Source organism: Lathamus discolor, chromosome Z, assembly GCF_037157495.1.
Source record: "Lathamus discolor isolate bLatDis1 chromosome Z, bLatDis1.hap1, whole genome shotgun sequence".
Classification (NCBI taxonomy): Eukaryota; Metazoa; Chordata; class Aves; order Psittaciformes; family Psittacidae; genus Lathamus; species Lathamus discolor.
This window is the reverse complement of record NC_088909.1, coordinates 2,093,433-2,112,911: the sequence shown is the minus strand read 5'-3', so window position 1 is coordinate 2,112,911 and position 19,479 is coordinate 2,093,433. Positions and strand designations below refer to the sequence as shown.

At 39.4% G+C, this 19,479-nt stretch overlaps 1 protein-coding gene across 3 annotated transcripts in view; it reads left to right on the top strand.

Annotated features, from left to right (window-relative positions):
- The window catches only part of NFAT5 (nuclear factor of activated T cells 5), a 71,311-nt gene that overhangs the window by 23,965 nt on the left and 27,867 nt on the right, over positions 1-19,479 (top strand). For 2 of the 3 annotated variants that reach the window (XM_065662019.1, XM_065662018.1), the window contains exons 2-3: positions 504-629; positions 14,051-14,609. In XM_065662019.1, coding sequence (XP_065518091.1) covers positions 504-629; positions 14,051-14,609 — 685 coding nt within the window. Of the gene's footprint in view, positions 1-503; positions 630-13,528; positions 13,591-14,050; positions 14,610-19,479 lie in introns of those variants that run through there. The other variant, XM_065662021.1, reaches the window with a different exon arrangement.

Sequence of the window (19,479 nt, the reverse complement as noted above, 5' to 3'; positions counted from 1 at the left end):
GGTCCTTTCCAACCCTAACTATTCTATGATTCTATGAAAAAGAAGTGTTGCAGATAAATGGAAGTGAAGGATCTTACCTAACAAGAATTGGCACTTAATACATGGCAAAAGCATAGGGTGTTCTGTGGATGATGGTACTAAATTAATCTCTTTCTTTGAGAGTTGCACAGCTTGCTCTGAGAATGGGTTTGCCTTTGATTCTCATGTACATGCTGTCAACCCCTTCGTTCTAAATGAGGGCTGTTTCTGTAGAAGTTCATGAATTATTTCTTTGTTTGAACAAGATTGTGTCCTTTTGTTTCAATCTTGAGAATGTGCATCTTAACATTTTTGTGGTTGGTTTGTTTTCTGACATAACTTTATTCCATGACCTTGAGATTTCCAAGGGCTTAATGTGACCTTTTCAAAGGCTGGATTATTGTTTGTATCTTAGGCAAAAACTTTATTTCTTTTCCTGTGCAGAACATGAATAACATTTTGATTAAATCCTTTTCGTTCAACAGAATCTGTCTATGACCTTCTCCCAAAGGAGCTGCAGTTACCACCTTCCAGAGAAACATCTGTAGCATCCATGAGCCAAACAAGTGGTGGCGAGGCAGGTTCGCCGCCTCCAGCTGTAGTTGCTGCTGGTAAGTGTTCTCATTTATTCAATTACTTTAAGGTTGGTAACATTCTGGCCAACATGAACAGTGCTGGCAAAGTTTTAATTGTGAAAAAGAGCATGTGGAGAAGTATCAGAGTTCATTCTAGGAGAACTTAGTATAAATTACGCTGGGTGATCTAAATTATCAGGTATTTTGTTTTAATTTGCTGTATTTCGTGTGTGTAGATACTTATTTTCATAAGAAATAAGTTACTTGTGCTGTTATTATGCAGCACAGACCTGTTAACTCCTAGAATGCTCTCTGACTTCAGAGGTAGTAAATTCCTACTTGGAACTAAGGGACAATGCCGACCGACTAAACCAGCGAATTTTAGCTAGGATAAAGAATGGAATGGGAGGTTACATTTTGGGTGCTGAAGCTTTTGCCAGACTAAAGGAGGAAAAAAGGCTATGTTTTCCTTTAAGAGGCCTGAGGAAGCTTAGTATTTAAACTCCATTCACACATATTACAAAATTCTCAAATACATGAGAACAGAATATATGTCAGGATGACACTTTTATAAACTGTTAGGATAAAATTAGTCACTTTTTCTAATTGACAGCCTATAAAAATGAGGCATGACCTTTTTATCTTCATCTTTATCTTACTTGCAGTCATGTTTCAGACTTTAGTCTAAAGATGCTGTCACTGATCTTCATTAAACATAAAAAAGTGAGGATTTAAGGACAAAGGTTAGCATTAGTGCTGGTTTGCATCTGGAGTTCTTGTCAGTAACTTGTATGTTCTAGTAAATAGTGCAATGGGGAAAAAATCATTATGCTCAGGACAGATGCATTTTTCTTCATTGGATAAGGAAGTTTTTGCATAATTTGATCCCCATATTTCTTACAAGGTCATGTTCCACTTTCCTAATTGGCCTTAAATTGTTTGTTGAGAAAAATGCATATATTTAAGGTGAGGATTCAGATAGATGCAATATTCTTTTTTCTCTATATGAGTTCATATGCATTAAATGTTTGTGTGAGAATGTTTCCCAGATTTGCATGGTACAGGAATCGTGATCAGAAACTGAAGTGATTGTAGACGTGTCAGAGAAACTTTACAGCACTGCTCACCATTCATGTTTTGCTACACCTCTTCTGAGAGAACCTGTGGATTTAACTGTGCACAGTGGAACTTCGGTTATTGAAAGAATTTGATGGGTTTATTTATTATATTGAAAGGATTTGATATTTTTCTATCACTTATTAAAAATAATCTGAGCATATATATTTCTAAAATCAAGATACTTAATGATCAGTTTGGTTCAAAGACACAGCAGCAGCCAAATCCTGTAGAAACGTGTATTGTAAAAACAAGTGAACAAAAGAGAACAATCCCACAAACCCTGTTACACTCTAAATCCACAGATAGACATGAACTGCTAATAAATTCTGAATCTAACAGAGAAGACTTAAAAACTTGAATGGAACTAAATGTCTGTTACCTCCAGGTATTTTGTGTCTGCTAACAGCCAGTCCGGTTCCTTTTAAAAAACTAAGAACACGTTAGCTGTGTTTGGGTTAAACTGCAGCAAATTTTATTGAATGAAAAAGTTAAATAGTGTTGAGATTTTTTTTGTTAGCTCACAAAGGAGACCCACTTGTTCAATTAAGAACACATTTCAGTGTCAGAGAGTTGTGTAGTTTCACAGAGACTTCAAGGTGATACCACTGCCCAAAGAAGAGCTTTTCATGTGCTCCGTCAAGAGCCTGCTCCAGGTTAGAGTTGTCACTGGTGGGTTCACTGTGGGTCAGCACAACTGCTTTTGATGGTGTGGGATGAGGAGTGATCTGGAAAAGAGGAGCCAGTAAAGGTGGAGGTAGCTTCTCTCAATGTCTGTCAGCTTGTGCAGTTTGAATTGTTTGCTGATCCATGGCTTTGGAGACCTTCCGTAGGTGTGATGAAACAATTAAGTTCCTGGGTGCTGTGTGAGAAGTATTAAGCACAAGCAACTAGAACTGTTAAAAGTTGTGTTCAAAGAAAACTAACCAGCCAGACAAGACCCCCCAAGAGCCAAGACTAGTTTTGTTTTCATTGCTTATGTCACTGTCCACTACAGTGAGGACAAAACCAGTGCACCCTCAGCAAGTTTGCCGGTGACACCAAGCTGTGTGGTTTGGTTGATATGCTGGAGGGAAGGGATGCCATCCAGAGGGACCTTGACACGCTTGTGAGGTGGGCTGATGCCAGCCTTATGAAGTTCAACCATGCCAAGTGCAAGGTCCTACACCTGGGTTGGAGCAATCCCAGGCACAGCCACAGGTTGGGCAGAGAAGAGATTCAGAGCAGCCCTGCAGAGAAGGACTTGGGGGTGTTGGTCAATGAGAAAATGAACATGAGCCGGCTTCTGTGTGCGCTCGCAGCCCAGAAAGCCAACCGCATCCTGGGCTGCATCAAAAGGAGCGTGACCAGCAGGTCAAAGGAGGTGATTCTCCCCCTCTGCTCTGCTGAGACCCCACTTGCAGCACTGTGTGCAGTTCTGGTGTCCTAAACATAAAAAGGACATGGAACTGCTGGAACAAGTCCAGAGGAGGGCCACAAGGATGATCAGGGGACTGGAGCACCTCCTGTATGAAGACAGGCTGAGGAAGTTGGGGCTGTTCATCCTGGAGAAGAGAAGGCTGCATGGAAACCTCATAGCAGCCTTCAAGTATCTGAAGGGAGCCTATAAGGATGGTGGGGAGGGACTCTTCCATTAGGGACTGTAGTGATAGGACAAGGGGTAATGGGTTAAAACTTAAACAGGGGAAGTTTAGGTTGGATCTAAGGAGGGAGTTCTTTACTGTAAGGATGGTGAGGCACTGGAATGGGTTGCCAAGGGAAGCTGTGAATGCTCCATCCCTGGCAGTGTTGAAAGCCAGATTGGATGAAGCCTTGGGTGGCATGGTTTAATGTGAGGTGTCCCTGCCCATGACAGGGGTGTTGGAACTGGATGATCTTAAGGTCCTTTCCAACCCTAACTATTCTATGATTCTATGAATCCTGGCCTTCCATAAGAGGGTAACTGTTGACTAGGGTCGCTCAGTAGTGAGTTGTGCTGTGGACATGCGTAAGGAAAGGGAAGCCCCAGCCCGAAGTAGCTAGGGCTGGCTACTGGGGAGTGGGTGCCAAACCCTGTAGGTGTTGGGGAAGGTTCAGCCAGTGGATGCTATCAGATAGATCGTTTCAGTGTAAGATGGTATGGGTGTCTTTGTTTTTATGTGTGCTTTGTCATAGAATCCTAGAAGGTTGGAAGAGACCTTTACGATCGTAAAGTCCAACCATTACCCCAGGACTGCCAAGACCACTACATACTTTTGTTTTGGCTTTTTTCCCTACTCCTTGATCACATCCTTGAAAGAAAACACATGGATCTTGGACAAGTGTTTACCAAAACAGGTCCATAGACTGCTCCAAAACTGTAGGGACAGAGCAGAAGGCTGAAAAGAACAGTTCCTGCTCCTCCCTCTGGTGTTGGAAGGTAAGATATATAGAGAGATAGATAATATGTAAGATATTGTATAAACCAAGGGTGGACAGGTCCTTTTTCTGGTAAGTCTGAGGCCAGACTTTCTCTTTTAAGCTGGAAACAAACTGTTAGGAATAGAGGAAGGAATATCGGTGTATACAACAGTTGTAGGTTGGGGTACAAGAAGTGGACCCCATTAGATTGTTTTATAGTCATAGTCCCCCCTCCCACAAGTTCCTGCTCTGTAGTGGGCAGCTGGGATTCCTCCTATAAGTCATCTTGAACTCAGCACTTCTGAACTGATGCTGGTACCCACATGGATAACTTGGAGCAGGAGTCTTCTCCAGTGCTCTCAGTTGACTTTGAGAATCCCAGGAGCGCTTTTGAGGTTAGCTGTGTTCTGCACCCAAATCTCTGTTTTCTCAAGAAATTGAATGCAAGTATTTTGGCTCCATTCTTGCCTTAACTGTACCATATTTCTAGATAAAAAAGTGTATTGCATTTTCCTATTTTCTTTAGTTTCAGGATTGCTACAGTTGCTGAATAGTTGCTACCACGTTTTCAAGCTAAGCCACCCAGCCTTGTGTAATAATGAGAAGTCTGGCTGGGCTGGGCTCTGATTTCTTAACAGGAAAATAAGAGGAAAATCAGCCTGGGCTTTGTGCATATCTGCATACTTGTACAGGAAAACAGACTTTACATGTCTATTTTTAAAGACCAAAATAGACTATTAATTTGCTGATGTCAGGTCCTAATAGCAGACTTGTAGGCACATTTCTGAGAATCTGACACTGTACAGATGAGAGGATGAGGAGGAGAGATGACTTTGGCAACTTAGTGTTCCAGAATTGGAAATCTTTGGTTTGTGTAAGTCTCTCTTTTTCTTTTATTTTCTTCCTTTTTTATGTGTCAGCTTTTGCTCTAACCCATCACTTTATTTGGGAAATGACAGTTCAGTCTCCATAGCATTGCAGGTGATCTCATTTACTCTTGTTTTTCAAAGGAAGGGGTGATTTGAAATGCTGCTAGCAACACTGTAGGTAGAAGTCAGTTGCAGATACGATTGCTTTTAATAATGAGAGGATTATGTTCCAGGGAATGAGCCAAAGTGGTGAGAGCTTTTTACTACTCTGATAGTTAACACAGTTTGTTCTCTTTCCCAAAACACAGAGTAAGGTAGTATGTGGCTGAAATTCAACTTACTTGTGGCTTTTCTGTTGGTCACTGTGCTGTGGGGTTTTGTTCCACGTAAATCACATTATAGGTGAGAAATATATATTGCTGCAGTTAACTTCTCTTTTTTTTTTTGGAGGAGCAGGATGGACTGTTTTAGCAGCGATGACCTTGCAGGGGCAGACTTCTAGTTCTTCCATTTGGAAATTTGTTTTGTGATTTACAGAATAGTTTTAAGAGTATTATGTTGCTGATTGGATTTTAATTGTTAATAAATGTGTATCTCGTATTAATTAATCCAGACAAAAGGTGTTACCCACTCTCTAAATATCGAACAGGCAAGTGTAATTTAAAGGAACTCTAGGATTTTGAGTTGCAATGTTCACAAACTGAGCTGCTCTCTCAAGCTTCTAATTCTGTTATTGTTCTGGAAAGCAGAAGGGAGGTGAAGGATCTGGTTTTACTGCTAGAAACTGTTATTGGAATCACAAGTGTCTTTGTTCAGGGGACAGGAAAAGGAGGATTTTGCCTGGTGTGGTACCATAAGCACATTAAATATGAATCATCATCTAGACTCCTGAAATGCATGAGGGTGTCATGCTGAGAAATGTCATTGTAAGCTGTACTTGGAGATTTCTACACAATATTTTTAAGCTCCAGTTGCAAGGGGGGATGCTTGATTCTTTCCTGTTCTTAAAGGTTGAACAGTTTTTTCTTGTTGATCAAGACACATTGAACAAGTGCTTCAAATGCTCAAAATTCACACTGCTGATTTAAGCCTTTTCTCAAAGGTGTCTATTTTGTTGGTAGATCAACACCTTATTCTTGCCCTTTGGGGATGATTCAGGAATATTTTTGACCATGTAATTTAAACAAGTCTTGCATTTTCACCTTTTATCTCTAGTAACAGGAATGCTCAAACCTTCTGAAACCCCAGTGAAGAAAATTGTTGCAGAAACTTGCTTCTCTGCTTACCATCCATTCTTCCTGTAGGAGATCTCGGGATGAGCTGCTTCAGTTTGCTGTTGATGCTTTAAGCTGCTCTCCATTTGCCACAGAAGCGAATATATTTCTTCTTTCATATTCTTTGCACTGCTCCCTAGGACAGTATTTCCTGCTTTGCTTACATCCTGACAGTTCCCAGTTCTTAAATTGAATTCTCCAGAGCTGTAGCAAAAGGGGAACAGATTTTATGCTATTATAATTTATTTACTGATCTCTCTTTGCATTTTTCATATTTGGATACAAATAACCTGTGACATACTGATTTATTTTTTTTTCCTGGCTCTCAAACATCTATGATTATGTCCTGGGAAAACATTTGGTAAACAGTGAAGCTTTACCTTTTTGTGGTCATGTCAGTTTTGTGCTCCTTTTTAATTAAAGGGACAGCTACTTGTCCCAAGCAGGCATAACTGGCTTTTTTGATTAGAGTCATTATTGAAGTACTTGCCATAAGCATTTTTTGTCATTTTAATCATGAAAATAAGGCTTTGCTTCTCAATTGCTACTGTAGAGAAATGGATAAAAATACTTGCATCCTCTGTTGGGTAGAGGCTGGGTGCTAAGGGGTATGGGTCATGTTTCCACTGCCAAGACAAGGCCTTTTTGTCATTCTCAAGCCAAAGTTTCTAATAAAGCCTCAGAATGGAGATGTGGGTGGTTTGTTTTGTGCATGTGGGGTTTTTTTTCTTTTTTTTTTTTTGGTTTTTTTTTCTGAATAGCTAGTAGAGCTTCTTTATTTTTATTGAAAATATTTTGTCAATTTATCATCCTTCCTGGTGTCATTAGTCAGTTTTTCCTGTTGATACAGAAATAATTACCAGAGATTTCAAAGGGGATGTCAGTGCTGCTACTAATTCTATTATCCTGGGGTTATAAGTACATATTGTAAACAAATTGTCAGAAAAAAACATTATTCTTTGTAGTTGGTCTGTAAAAACTTCCATTTCTTTGTAGGCTTTTCCCTTCCTCTTCCCACCACCCTCCCAGTTGGAAGTGCCTTTCTGTAATTTCCTAGGAGGATGTCTTCCAGGGATTTCTGTCTGCAGCTTGCTTGCTTCAGTCATGTGTCAAATGCTTTTTTCTTACAGAATTAATTTAAACCAGATCCTAAAGTTTTTTAAAAAGGCATCTTCCTGGTGCTGTATGTTGGTACAGTGCCTGGCTGCTCTGTGTCACTAGTGCTAACATAGATGTGAACAATTTTAATGATTTTATGTGCTTTGAGTGCATATGTTCTCCTCTGCATGGAGGAGACCTTCCTTATAATTACGTCTAAAAGGTTATGTAGATGTACTCTAGATCATATCGTTTTTCCTAAATTAAGCTTATTTCAGGTCTTTCTGAATCTCATACAGTCAGTAAACCCAGCCTTCCAGAACTGGTCAAACACAAGTTGTTTTATCCTTCAGAGAAACGTTTTCATAATAGCTAATTCTTGCAGTAAGTGGCTCCTATTATTACATCAAAAGGCTTGAGAATTACTTTGCAATAAGAGAATTCCCTGTTCCTTAATGAATAATGAAAACCAAAGCCAGTGAAGGGCAAAAAGGGAACAGCCTTATTGTACTGTTGTGGGGGCACCTCCTTATATCAAAGACTTTGTGAAGGCCAAGAGGAGTCCTTAATTTTTTAGGAAAAACCCAAGAACAAGAGTCTGTTTCTTCAGTTGGGGTGTTCTTTGTCAGATCCATCAATCTTGACACAATCATACAGTCTCTCTTTTAGGGTGGCAGGAGCTGAGGAGATGACAGGTAGAGCTTCAAGAGAGCAGCTGAGAGTCCTAGAGTTCTGACTTGCTTGGATGCAGCTGGTTATTGCTCTGAGTGGGGAAGGATCTAAGATACATGGAATTGGTGTGTGTGAGCCACTAACAAAAGCTCTACTTCAATACCTAGAGTGTTAATTTAAGAATGGATGTAATTTATAACAAAACCAGATTGACTGATGTATTTACCCAAAGTATAATACACTGCTTGGTTCAGCATGTGAATGTAAGGGGAATTTACACTGTTGGGCTTAATGTACATTAAATTAACCTACCTATCTTGAATCTAAGTGTTTTTAATAACTGGTGAATTGGATTGCTTTATTTTATTTGCTGGGATGCTAGTTTTTTTCTCTATTAATACACTTAACTTGCATTCTAGCTTCGCCATTCAGAGACAGGCATCGAGTGGTGGGTTGTGTGACAGTGTCTGTCAATAGTGAAGACAAATAGTGCCAGAGACATTTAACCCATCCAATCTCACCCAGGGTATAGGTCGGTCTTGTTTTCAGACTTCTTCATAAGTCTCTTTTCTTTCTTTCTTTTTTGTTTTTTCTTTTTAAAATCTTTTTTTATTTATTTATTTCTAAATAGTGAATTGATACTGATTTGAAACTTAACATTTTGAAAAGTTTTTGACATTACATCAGTAATATGAGAAGAAGAAAAGTAGAAACCCAAGTTTGGCATGTGAGGTGTTGAAAGCAGGTTTGCAGCCACTTTGTAAGTTCTGATGTTTACCTTTCAAACCTTTGGCAACACAAGGGCTGATGGTGGAAATTTTGCACATAGTACCCTCTGGTTTCTTTGTGAAATTGTCCTCCTGTGTTCAGATAAATGGATTAACATAGGAAAGTCTTATTCAAGAACATGACATGTTAGATAAATTAACAAATGTAACAAATGCGTATACTTAATATATTAAGCCTATACATCACATAAACCTCACCCCGTGACCTTCCTTTTTTGACACTTAATTGTTTTCTCAACACAGTATAGGGATCATGTGGGATGCAGGTTAGGCTCTGAGGAAGAGTTCTCTAATGGCTTTTTGCTAGTCCTGGCTGTTCATGCACAGGTGGCTGAAAAGCTTATAAACCCCAAAATATCTCCACTTATTTATGTTCACAATCTTAAGCTTTCCAGGCTGGGAAATGACTTGCTTTGCACTTCAGCTGCAGTTAAGAAACAAAAGTCATCAGGATGCTATTTGTTTCGTTTGGAGGACTTGGTAATCCTTGTTGTATTAAAGGATCTCTTTGGAAAGAGCAAACAAGGATTTCAGGATTGGCTCCATGTAAGTGTTATCTAAATAGAAGATTCCCTCAATGCCAGGTAGTGATGTTTTTTTTTGCTTTCTTCTGCCTTTCAAACCTTTTTTTAGAGGCTGAATGCCTTGTTTTGACTTCACAAGTTAATACGATGTAGAAATATGTGTCATTGCCTTAATTGCTAACTCAGGGGATAATAAGTTTTCTTTGTACAATGCTTTATGTTACTGAAAAGAAAAAGACTGCGCTGGTTTGCTCAATGGGATGCTCTTTTCTCTGTGTTCCCTTAGTCTTTGGTATTGTATTAGCCTGTGATTTTTAGCAGCATGTATTTGTGCTACACGCATGTTGTAGCCCTTCTTCCACTGCCTGCTTTTTGGCTGCTTTTTGTTTTCAGAAGGAGCCTCAATTACTCAGCCTCTTGGTTGTGAATGTAATTCTGTTCACTGCCTGAAAATGAGGAAAATGGTTGGGAGCAGTAGGCACCTCTTTTGATTTCCTGGGAGGCAAACGTACAATGACTGGTAACATGAACAACTGGAATTTCTTTGAACTTTAGTCTTCCTCAGAGTTGTGCAGAGTAATTGGTTATCTTTATTTGCATTCTGAACCCCAGCACTAAGCACTTAGTTTGTTATTTCTTGGTTATTTCCTCTCTTTGATTTACATGTTACAGAATTGCTTATTATTGATATGTAAATTATGAAGTCCAAAACAGAACCAGGACATCCTTACGCTGAACTGTTTGTTACCATTCTGCCTCTCCTAGAGAAAAAAGGCTTGTAGGACAGGCAACAAATTCTGAATTACTTATTTTAACTACCTTACAAGTTACAGTGATGGCAATGAATAGATTCAGGAGGTTTAGTTTCAACAGCGATCAAACGTGCTCTAACTTGGAAGTAGCCTTCTCTCTCGATTTTTAAATTAAAAAAAAAAAAAAAAAAAAAGAAAAAAAACAACCCCCACCTTGTGATGCTGGTGCACATTTCATTTCTAATAGTGTGGCTGCACTCTTGCCTTAACATGCACTTGGCTTCTATTCAGTGCTAAAAAGCCATTTTTATTTTGAGGTTGTGTTGAAATATATCCAGTCTTATATTTCAAAATGTACATATTCACTTAACCTATATATTTGTCATTGCAAGCGCTGTTAAACTGCAATTCAAAGAGCCACCTGTAACAATTCCAGTTATGTGTCTAAAGAAAATAACATCAAATAAAAGAAATGCTGAAACTGGGGAAGGCGTGTGTGTTTCCATTCCAACTTGACAGACCAGTGACCAGGTACACCCTGCATTGAACGGCCACTGTCTGTGTTTGGGTGGTGTCTGCGCTTCATTCTCAAAACCAGGAAATGCAAAATGCTCTCCCCTTTTAAAGCTGTACCAGTCAAGTTTGAATTACTGAAAACTTCATAATACTCTTTTTATTTTTTTTTTTACCCCTTGTGCAGCATATTCAACCAAGAGATCTCTTTCGGATATCAGATACATGTGTGGCAGTGTGTTGTCACTGGCTTTAGAATAAACTGATAAAACCAAATGGGAGCCATGAGATATCCAGTGGTTTATTCTTTACAGTAACTTCATTAATTCTTTTTGACCCCATTTACTTACTAAATGTTAAAAAAAACCAAAAAAAAGTTCAAAAGAGGATGTGTTGGCTAAAGGCCTGCAGACTGCACGAGAAAACATATTTTACTGTGTTTCTCAGTATTTGCAACTTAAAATATTGCTAAGGCAGTTAATAATTTATCTCCCAAAATAGATTTTAGAACCATCAAATACACAGGTTTAATATAGCTAGTATATTTCATTTGCTATATTCCTTTCTTATATATTTTTAATTACTATAATAGAGAAGGCACTGGCCTGTACATGCTTTAAAACACTTGCATGTTTATGTATGGTAATGACATTTGTCTGAGAATATATAAGGCTAAAGAGAGGTTTTCTTGCCATTACTGTTTAGCTTGATGTTGTTTTGATATTCTAATCTTTCTATTACACAGCGGTGTCTCTGGTAGATGGAGGAGAGTATAACCAATTTATAATGGACAATATTTCTTTCCTTTTTAAAGGTACAAAGGAAAAACATACACACAGACTCATACGCATACATGCTTTTTAACGTCTAGGCAAAAAAAAAAATGGAGGAGAAGAAATGGAGGAAACAGTGATTTATTTATGTTTTCCTAGAAAAGTGAGGGAAAAGTATAATTGTTGCATTTCTGGGCAGGATATGCATTGAACCATTTGATCAGCAGGGTATGGTCAGTGCTTGACATACTCATTCCAGTGCAGACCATGTCCCTTTTAAGTTTTTCTTTCAGGTCTTTTAAAAGGCCTTTCAAAAACATTCTCAGTATTTGCTGCAAAAAGAAAAGTTTATGATAATCTTGGAGGAGGAGTTTTCCAGTTCAAGAGCCCTGCTGCCTGGGTCGAAGTACATAATTACTGATTAGTTCAAGTCTTTGTCATGCACAGGCAAGCACAAGAGGTGCATACACTGTGTTGTACTGTGCATGATACTCAGTTTCATCCATTAAAAGAAGAATTAATTTTAAGGAAAATATTGCTATTCAGTAACCCAGTTCTGCAGCATTACTGCCATGTGCCATGTGTTACCATTTGCCAATACTTGCATGCAGCATATATGCTGTATGTATGCTGCTTATTTCCGCAGTGTGGTTTCTTTCTGAGTGTATAAATGAGTGTATAAATGATGAATGGAAACTAATTCTATTTAACAAACCAAAGTAAACATCCCAAATACCAAAGGTCTTTCTCAACTCAAAGTGGCTGCAAATCAGCTCCTAAATATTGTCACTGAAATTAATATCTAGATTTAATAGTTCTTGCAAATTCTGTGTTTTTGAAAAACAGCATTGCATTAATGCATGATATAGTAAGGATAAATTCACATTTAAATTGGAATGCAGTTCAAAGTGACTGAATTCTCCCAATTTCAGCCACTATATTTGCCAAAGAACAAACTGGAAAATGGAACTGGTATCATTCATCTGCTCCTGCTTCACTGGGAGGTTTGGGGAATGGACTTCCTAGGAAGATAAGAGCAGAATAGTTTATGGATAACCTGTAATGACCACTGAATTTGACAGTCTGAAGTAGCATAGGTTTACTTTTAAATTCACTTAGCATGGAAAAGTTGTAAGAAATGGTACTGTTTTAAAAAATCTTTATCATAACTCATTGATCCTCCTGATAATCACAAGTAGGCTGATTTATAGAAAGGCTTGCTGCATTTTACTGTTAACTAAATACATACATCATGGCTGAACATACTTTATTCTGTTACTTTTAAATTGCTTAAACTGGATAAGATAGTTAAACTGTCTCTGAATTTTTTAGTCTTGAGAGATTAATATAATATTTTGGATTAAAAAAAAAATCCTCAACAAGAAGGAAGCCATCATGTTCCTCTTGATAATAGGTATTACCTCTATGACACCAGTAATTACGTGAATAAACATACTGAATAAGTATGTAGATATATGCAATTTGTTTGCAAAATTAGATTATTTCTGTGGTTCTGGTTTATTGTGCAAGATGTGGTCAGTAGGGCAGAAATACAAAAAAATAGCAACTCCCTCTCACGAAGCTTATATCTGACTATAAAATTCAGTTATCTGTTTCTTTAAATCAGCTGTGTTTCACTGAGGAATCAAGACTTAATGTTTGTCCATACTGCTTCCTCTGAAGTATTTCAGCCTAGGCTTTCAGCTAATCTGTCCATTAAAATTCTTCAGTGGAAATGATTCTGTTGGTTTCCAGAAATATTCAGAAGTTTGTTTTAATCATTTAGTTGTTCTTCCATGTTTCTAAACCAGACTGATCTGTGTGACCTCTGGAGGAGTCACAGTCATGTTCTTTAAAATACCTTATTTCATATGGACTTTTTGGAGGTCTGTCCCGAGCTGTCTCTGTCTGCATGAGGGACTTGGCTGATGAAGTCTGAGAGAAATCTCTCAGTGTCTGAAAGAGTCAAATTACAGAAATTTCACATTGTCTTGTATCACCATGTCACCAATACAGATACTTCATCCCTGTTTTGAATGTTCGAAACAGCTGTCATACTGACTGATACCAGTTCCATTTTGCCTACCAACTCAGTTGATTTTATATTTTATTTCTCATTTATGATGGAATAATCAGCAGCTCTTTTTCTCATTTATTTTCTCATATTTTTATTCCAGGATTTGCCTCTGAAGCAGGGAGTGTCTGCATTAAAAATGACCTGTAGTTCTCTGCTTCATAGGTTAGAAACTTATTTTAATACTTTGTGGCTAAGCACAGTCCCGTCTCTTTCAAAAATAAAAAATTCCAACAATAAATGGTTTAATTGGCATTGAATGTGGATTATAAGCATTTTGCATTGGGGCTTCCCTTATTGTAGATGAAATGGCTTCTACACAAATAATTACTCCAGCTGAGGCAATGAAAGCTGTGTTTGCTTGCAGCCATTTTTATGAATTAACATTAAACTTTAAAAGCATTGATTCCAGTGGATCATACGAAGTCTCATTTGGACATTTCCAAAGTGATGTATTGGTTAGGCTGTATTGCTTTAAGCATTTACATTCTAAAATTTACCAAATTCCAAATATTTTTTGGGGGAAAGAAATCGGTTCATAAATCGCTTTGTGTCAATGGGACTGCTATAGCCAGCGCACACAGAACCGTGTATCTTGTATTTACTTCTGAATTATACACCGCAGATGCTTCTTCAGCTCCTTCCTCTTCCTCCATGGGCGGTGCTTGCAGCTCCTTTACCACCTCTTCCAGTCCTACCATTTACTCTACCTCAGTCACCGACAGCAAGGCTATGCAAGTGGAGAGCTGCTCCTCAGCCGTGGGGGTAAGTACCAGAGGGGTAAGTGAAAAGCAGTTAACCAGTAACGCAGTCCAGCAGCAGCAGTCAACGCCGAAGAGACACACAGTCCTGTACATCTCGCCACCACCTGAGGACTTGCTGGACAACAGTTGGATGTCCTGCCAGGATGAGGGGTGTGGATTGGAGTCAGAACAGAGCTGCAGTATGTGGATGGAGGATTCACCCTCCAACTTCAGTAACATGAGTACCAGTTCCTACAATGATAACACTGAGGTGCCACGTAAATCACGCAAACGAAATCCAAAGCAGAGGCCAGGGATCAAACGTCGAGATTGTGAAGAGTCCAACATGGATATATTTGATGCCGACAGCGCCAAAGCGCCTCACTATGTCCTTTCTCAGCTCAGCACGGACAGCAAAGGCAACTCAAAAGCAGGAAATGGGTTGGTATCTGTTTTTTTTTTGTTTTTTTTTTTTAAATAAAGTTTTATCACCATATGTAAAACCAAACTAATAAAACTCTCCCCGTGCCCAGTCAAGTGTTCTACTTAGGTTCTCACATAAATCCTTTCTCTTCTCTGCTGTTCCCTTTTGCGTCCTAGCCTTGTGATAAGGTCTGATTAGACTTGGTAGTCTTTATTTAGAAGATAAAGCTGAACTTCCCTACAACAATTGACGCAGCACCGATGAGCTCATCTGTATTGTTATTTAAGTGAAATTCTTCAAAGATTGCACAATTCCATTTATAGAATGGCACTGAAAACGTATTTGAAAAGAAAACCAGAAGTGGACTGGACGCACCCTTAATCTAAGTGGGTTTTGCAGGATTTTATGTGAGGATTTCAGTCTGTACACTTTACCTGCTTCTGTTTGTCTCTCTATTTACCAAATAGAGAGAGTGATGAGAGAAGAAGCAAATGGCTTGTTAGGATTTCTCATCATTGGACTTAACACATGCTTTACTTTTTTATAAAATGTTAAGATGATAATGATGAACCAGATTTTGTTTCTTCTTGTGAATTCACTTCTGTATTTTGATTTTTTCAGAAATAAATCTCTAATCCTGTTTCTCTCTGTGCTTCTGGGTTCTGTGCATGCGTGTGTCTGTACGTAGGCACGCTGGGTGGTGGTCTCTCATCTCTCCCACTTTCACACTCTTCACTAAATGCATTTCAGTAGTTGCTTAAAGAGGAAAAACTCCATCAGTTTACAGTAGTGTGTTGATACGTTTTTATTTTTTAACTTGTGGCTTCTTTAGTACTTTTAAGATGGTTGAGTGGATAGATTTGGCTTTTTTTGGGGGGAAGTGTATTTTGTTTGTTTTATGTATGTGCTTGCAGTACATTCTAATGTTCATCACAGTAATGGTGAATATGAAAATCTGACAGATGGGAAAGATTATGAACTTCTCATATTCCAAAGGGAAAGAGCCTGGAGTCTGTATTCCCAGGGTCATTGCAGTTCCATACTTAAAATTTCACTGTGAGAAAGTGATTCTGAGAAACTCTCCAGAGTACTGCTGCTCCCTGCCTGCTGGGTGCTACATCAGGGCCCATGGAGCTGCCTGGTACCATGAACGTTGGCTCTGCCATTGACCCGTGTGTCTCTTGGTGTCTCCGTACACCAGACACTAAGCTTGGCTGCAGTTGTCCAGCATCTCTTGTTTTCACCACCTGAAACCAATGGTAATAAAGTAAAACCTTAGTACATGGTAGACTGAAAGAAGCAAGTTAGTCTATGTAAAGCAGCTGCTTGGCAGGAGGAAGCTGTCTCCACTGAGTAGAGGGGGTCAGGTGCTCCCCTACAAAAGAAAGACACTTATTGAAAGGCAAGAACTGTGTGGCTGTAAATATGATCTCTGGGCAGAGAGGAGAGATTTAGTAAACTCCAGAACAATATGAAGGCTCCACACCTGCTATTGTTTAAGGCCAGGCTGGACGGGGCTTGGAGCAAGCTGCTCTAGTGGAAGGTGTCCCTGCCTGTGGCAGTGGGGTTGGAATTGAACCAGCTTTAAGGTCCCTTCCAACCCAAACCAGTCTGTGACTCTGCGATCTCAATGTAAAGTGTCACAAGACTGTAGCATTCCCCAAAAGATTAGTGGCTACCCAGCAAACATTCATCAGTGCTGTCAGTGGTACTCTGAATGCAGGGGAAATCGTTGTTTTTTCCCTAGTATGTCAAATACAGGCTAGTTTGAACTGCAGCAAAACTCTTATATAACAAAATTGTCCTTTTGAATAAAAGCTCTGGGGCAAAAAATGTCCGAGATACTAGAAAATGTAATTTTGCAGCTGGAATATGGAGATTTAGTGTTAAAAATCTAGGTCACAGTAGTGACTGGTTTGTTTGCTTGGTTTTTTTAAAACTTTCCAGCCCTTTGGATTTCAGCCAAGGGAGTTCATTTACTTTTGGCTTTAAGAAAAGAGCAAGGAAGGCAGCCTTGCTAATTTGTGAAGTGGAAGTAGCATTTGCCTTAAGAGACTTTTAATAGGTCTTCAGAAGCTAGGAAGAAAAAGAAGTGTATTCCTGTGGAAACCGTTGGAATTTTTTAAAGCCTTTTTTAGTGATTAGAATTAACAGTGATTTAGGGCAAGGAGGCTCAGATTTCCGACACGCTTGGCCTCACTTTCACTTGCACATCTTCACTGGGACCAACCCTGATGCCAGTGTGGGACCAGGAAAGCTGTTCTGGTAGAATCATAGGGTTTGCTACTTACACTTCTTGTTTAGTAAAGAAGTGCTAGCTTTGGGTAGACCTTGTCTGGTAAAGGTTAAAGTAATAAACCTGTGGTATGAAATGTTTTACTATCTGTATGTCACAAATATTAGCATTATGAATAAACTAAATTAAAAGGATGTGTAAATTATATCCTTGGAATTTGAGAAGAAAGACCACTGAGAAGTTCTGGTGAAGGCTTTACAGTTGCTTTCAAGTTCAGCTAATCTGATTGAAAGTAATGATTACTTTAGGTTTCTAGAGGGAAGACTTTCAAAGTAAAGCTTAGGCAGAATAAATATGACAATGCGTAAAATAATAGTATGTGGACAGCTCAGGTGACTTGGGTTTCAAGACTAAAGTACTCTCAGGAAAAGAGAGTTGTGTTGAAGAGGCCAGAGTGTTAACATCACGCTGCTAAAACTTTGCATTTTGAGTGTTGAAAGTCAACCTAGTTTTTATGGCTGCCCCCTTCAAAAGTCAGTAATATCTCAGTCTCTGTTAATTTAGGGAGTGGGCACCTCCATGTGTGGTATCTTTCTGTGAAGCATTCTCCTGTGCCGAGGTGCAGGAAGCTTGTGGCCCAGGCACAGTGTTGGGAAGGATGTGGTGGTGCCTGCAGCAGCTGGGGTTGCCTGGTGTGATTTCTTGTGTTCCCTGGTAGGAGCTAAGAGGTTGTAGCTGTGTGATTGAAAATTCATAGGGGGGGAAAAGAGAAGATACTCTCTGCAAGTTCATAAACATACTCCTTTTAATTAGTAGTCCGTTGGAGTAATGTCCTGACAGGAAGAGTAGAGAGTGATTATCTAACGAGCTTGAGTGTGATTAGTGTTTTTGCTTAACATGTACAGAAGCAAGGAGCACAGTGCTGTTAATTACAGTCTATTTAGTGTATCACAGGTTTTGTCTGTGCTACATTGAAGGAGAATTTTGTCCCTTTTATTTTCCTGAGAGGAAGTATGTTTTACATAGTGTGTTTTTTTTTTTTTTTTAAAACAGCCTGATTGACCAGACTTTGGCTGAGCAATTATGATGTGTTTGCAGAAAGATAGGAGACTTGTGGGGTTTTTTTAATGCTGTTTTTTTATCTAGGTCCTGCCTCTCTGCTGTTAACTTGGTTGAAGATGAATGTGTGAGGCAGCAGGGCTGCTCAGGGCATCTGTCCTGGGCTCAGCTGGATGAGCAGGAGGCTTTGCTGGGCTATCTACAAAGTGGTTAACCACCTCAAACAGAAAAACATGAATGAAATTCATTCAAAGCACAGAGCTCATAACTGCTCAGCAGTGTTCGTTTTAACCATTTGTTACAGGTATTAAAAGGTTTTGGAAGGCTTAGTAGGAGATGTGGAACTGGGGCAAAGTGTTTGACCTTTCCTGGAGCAGAAGACCCTTCCATGGGAAAAGTCAGGTTGAGAGAGCTGTGGATGTTCAGCCAGGAGAAGAGAAGGCTCCACAGAGACCTTAGAACAGCTTCCAATACCTAAAGGGGCAACAAGAAGCTTTGGACAAGGGCCTGTAGGGACAGGCCAAGGGGAATGGCTTGAACCTGCCCGAGGGGAGACTGAGCTGAGCTCTTAGGCAGAAGCTCTTCCCTGTGAGGGTGCTGAGGCGCTGGCACAGGGTGCCCAGAGAAGCTGTGGCTGCCCCATCCCTGGCAGTGCTCAAGGCCAGGTTGGACACAGGGGCTTGGAGCAAGCTGCTCCAGTGGAAGGGGTCCCTGCCCGTGGCAGGGGTTGGAACTGGAGGAGCTGTGAGGTCCTTTCCGACCCAAACCAGGCTATGAAAAATGCTGGGACAGGTTGTGCAGGGCTGGGGAATGACTTGGAAGTGTTTGCGTTCCATGTGGTCTTGTGCAGTTCATTGCACAATAGAAGTTGTAGGAAAGGTGCTGATAATTTTTGTTAGTATAAATCATCAGGTAATTGGGAGTGAGAGCACTATGGGTTACCCCCAGCTTTCAGGTCAGTGAAAAGCTCTTGCAGAGGCAAAGCTCTCAATAGACAACTTTGAAGAAAAAGCATTTATTTCACCCCCCTCCTCGAGAATTAAAATCCTGAATAAATTACTTCCGTGTGTTGCACATTGAAACAGGATTTGCTTTTTAAGCAATTCACACCTGTTATTTTAAACTGCTTTCTTCAGAATCATTAGCGTTTAGAAAATACATTTTGGTAGTAGAGAAGAATATTACATTTGCATAAATCCATTGAGCCCTTTTTCTGCCTATACCATTTGCCATGGCATGTTTACCTTTGCTGGTGTTAAATGAGGTTATTAAACTTCATTATGCAAACCTGCTCTGTATAAGATCACGAGTTATTTTCCATTGTGCTTTAAAGTGAACACAAAATGCATCACAGTGTTATACTTTGGAGGGCTTCTTCATTCAGGTTTTAATTATGGAACTGGACACAAGATATATCTTAAGGTATGCACCTGGAACAAAACAGTCTTTTTGCATATGCTGCAGATATTAAATTGGTGCAATTTCATCACAGCTTTTTACAATAACTAATCTGGTTTAAACATCAATTTATCAATCTGTTTTGAGAGAAATGAGTGTTTGAGTTTGCATGAATGTGCAAGTTCAGGTGAAGA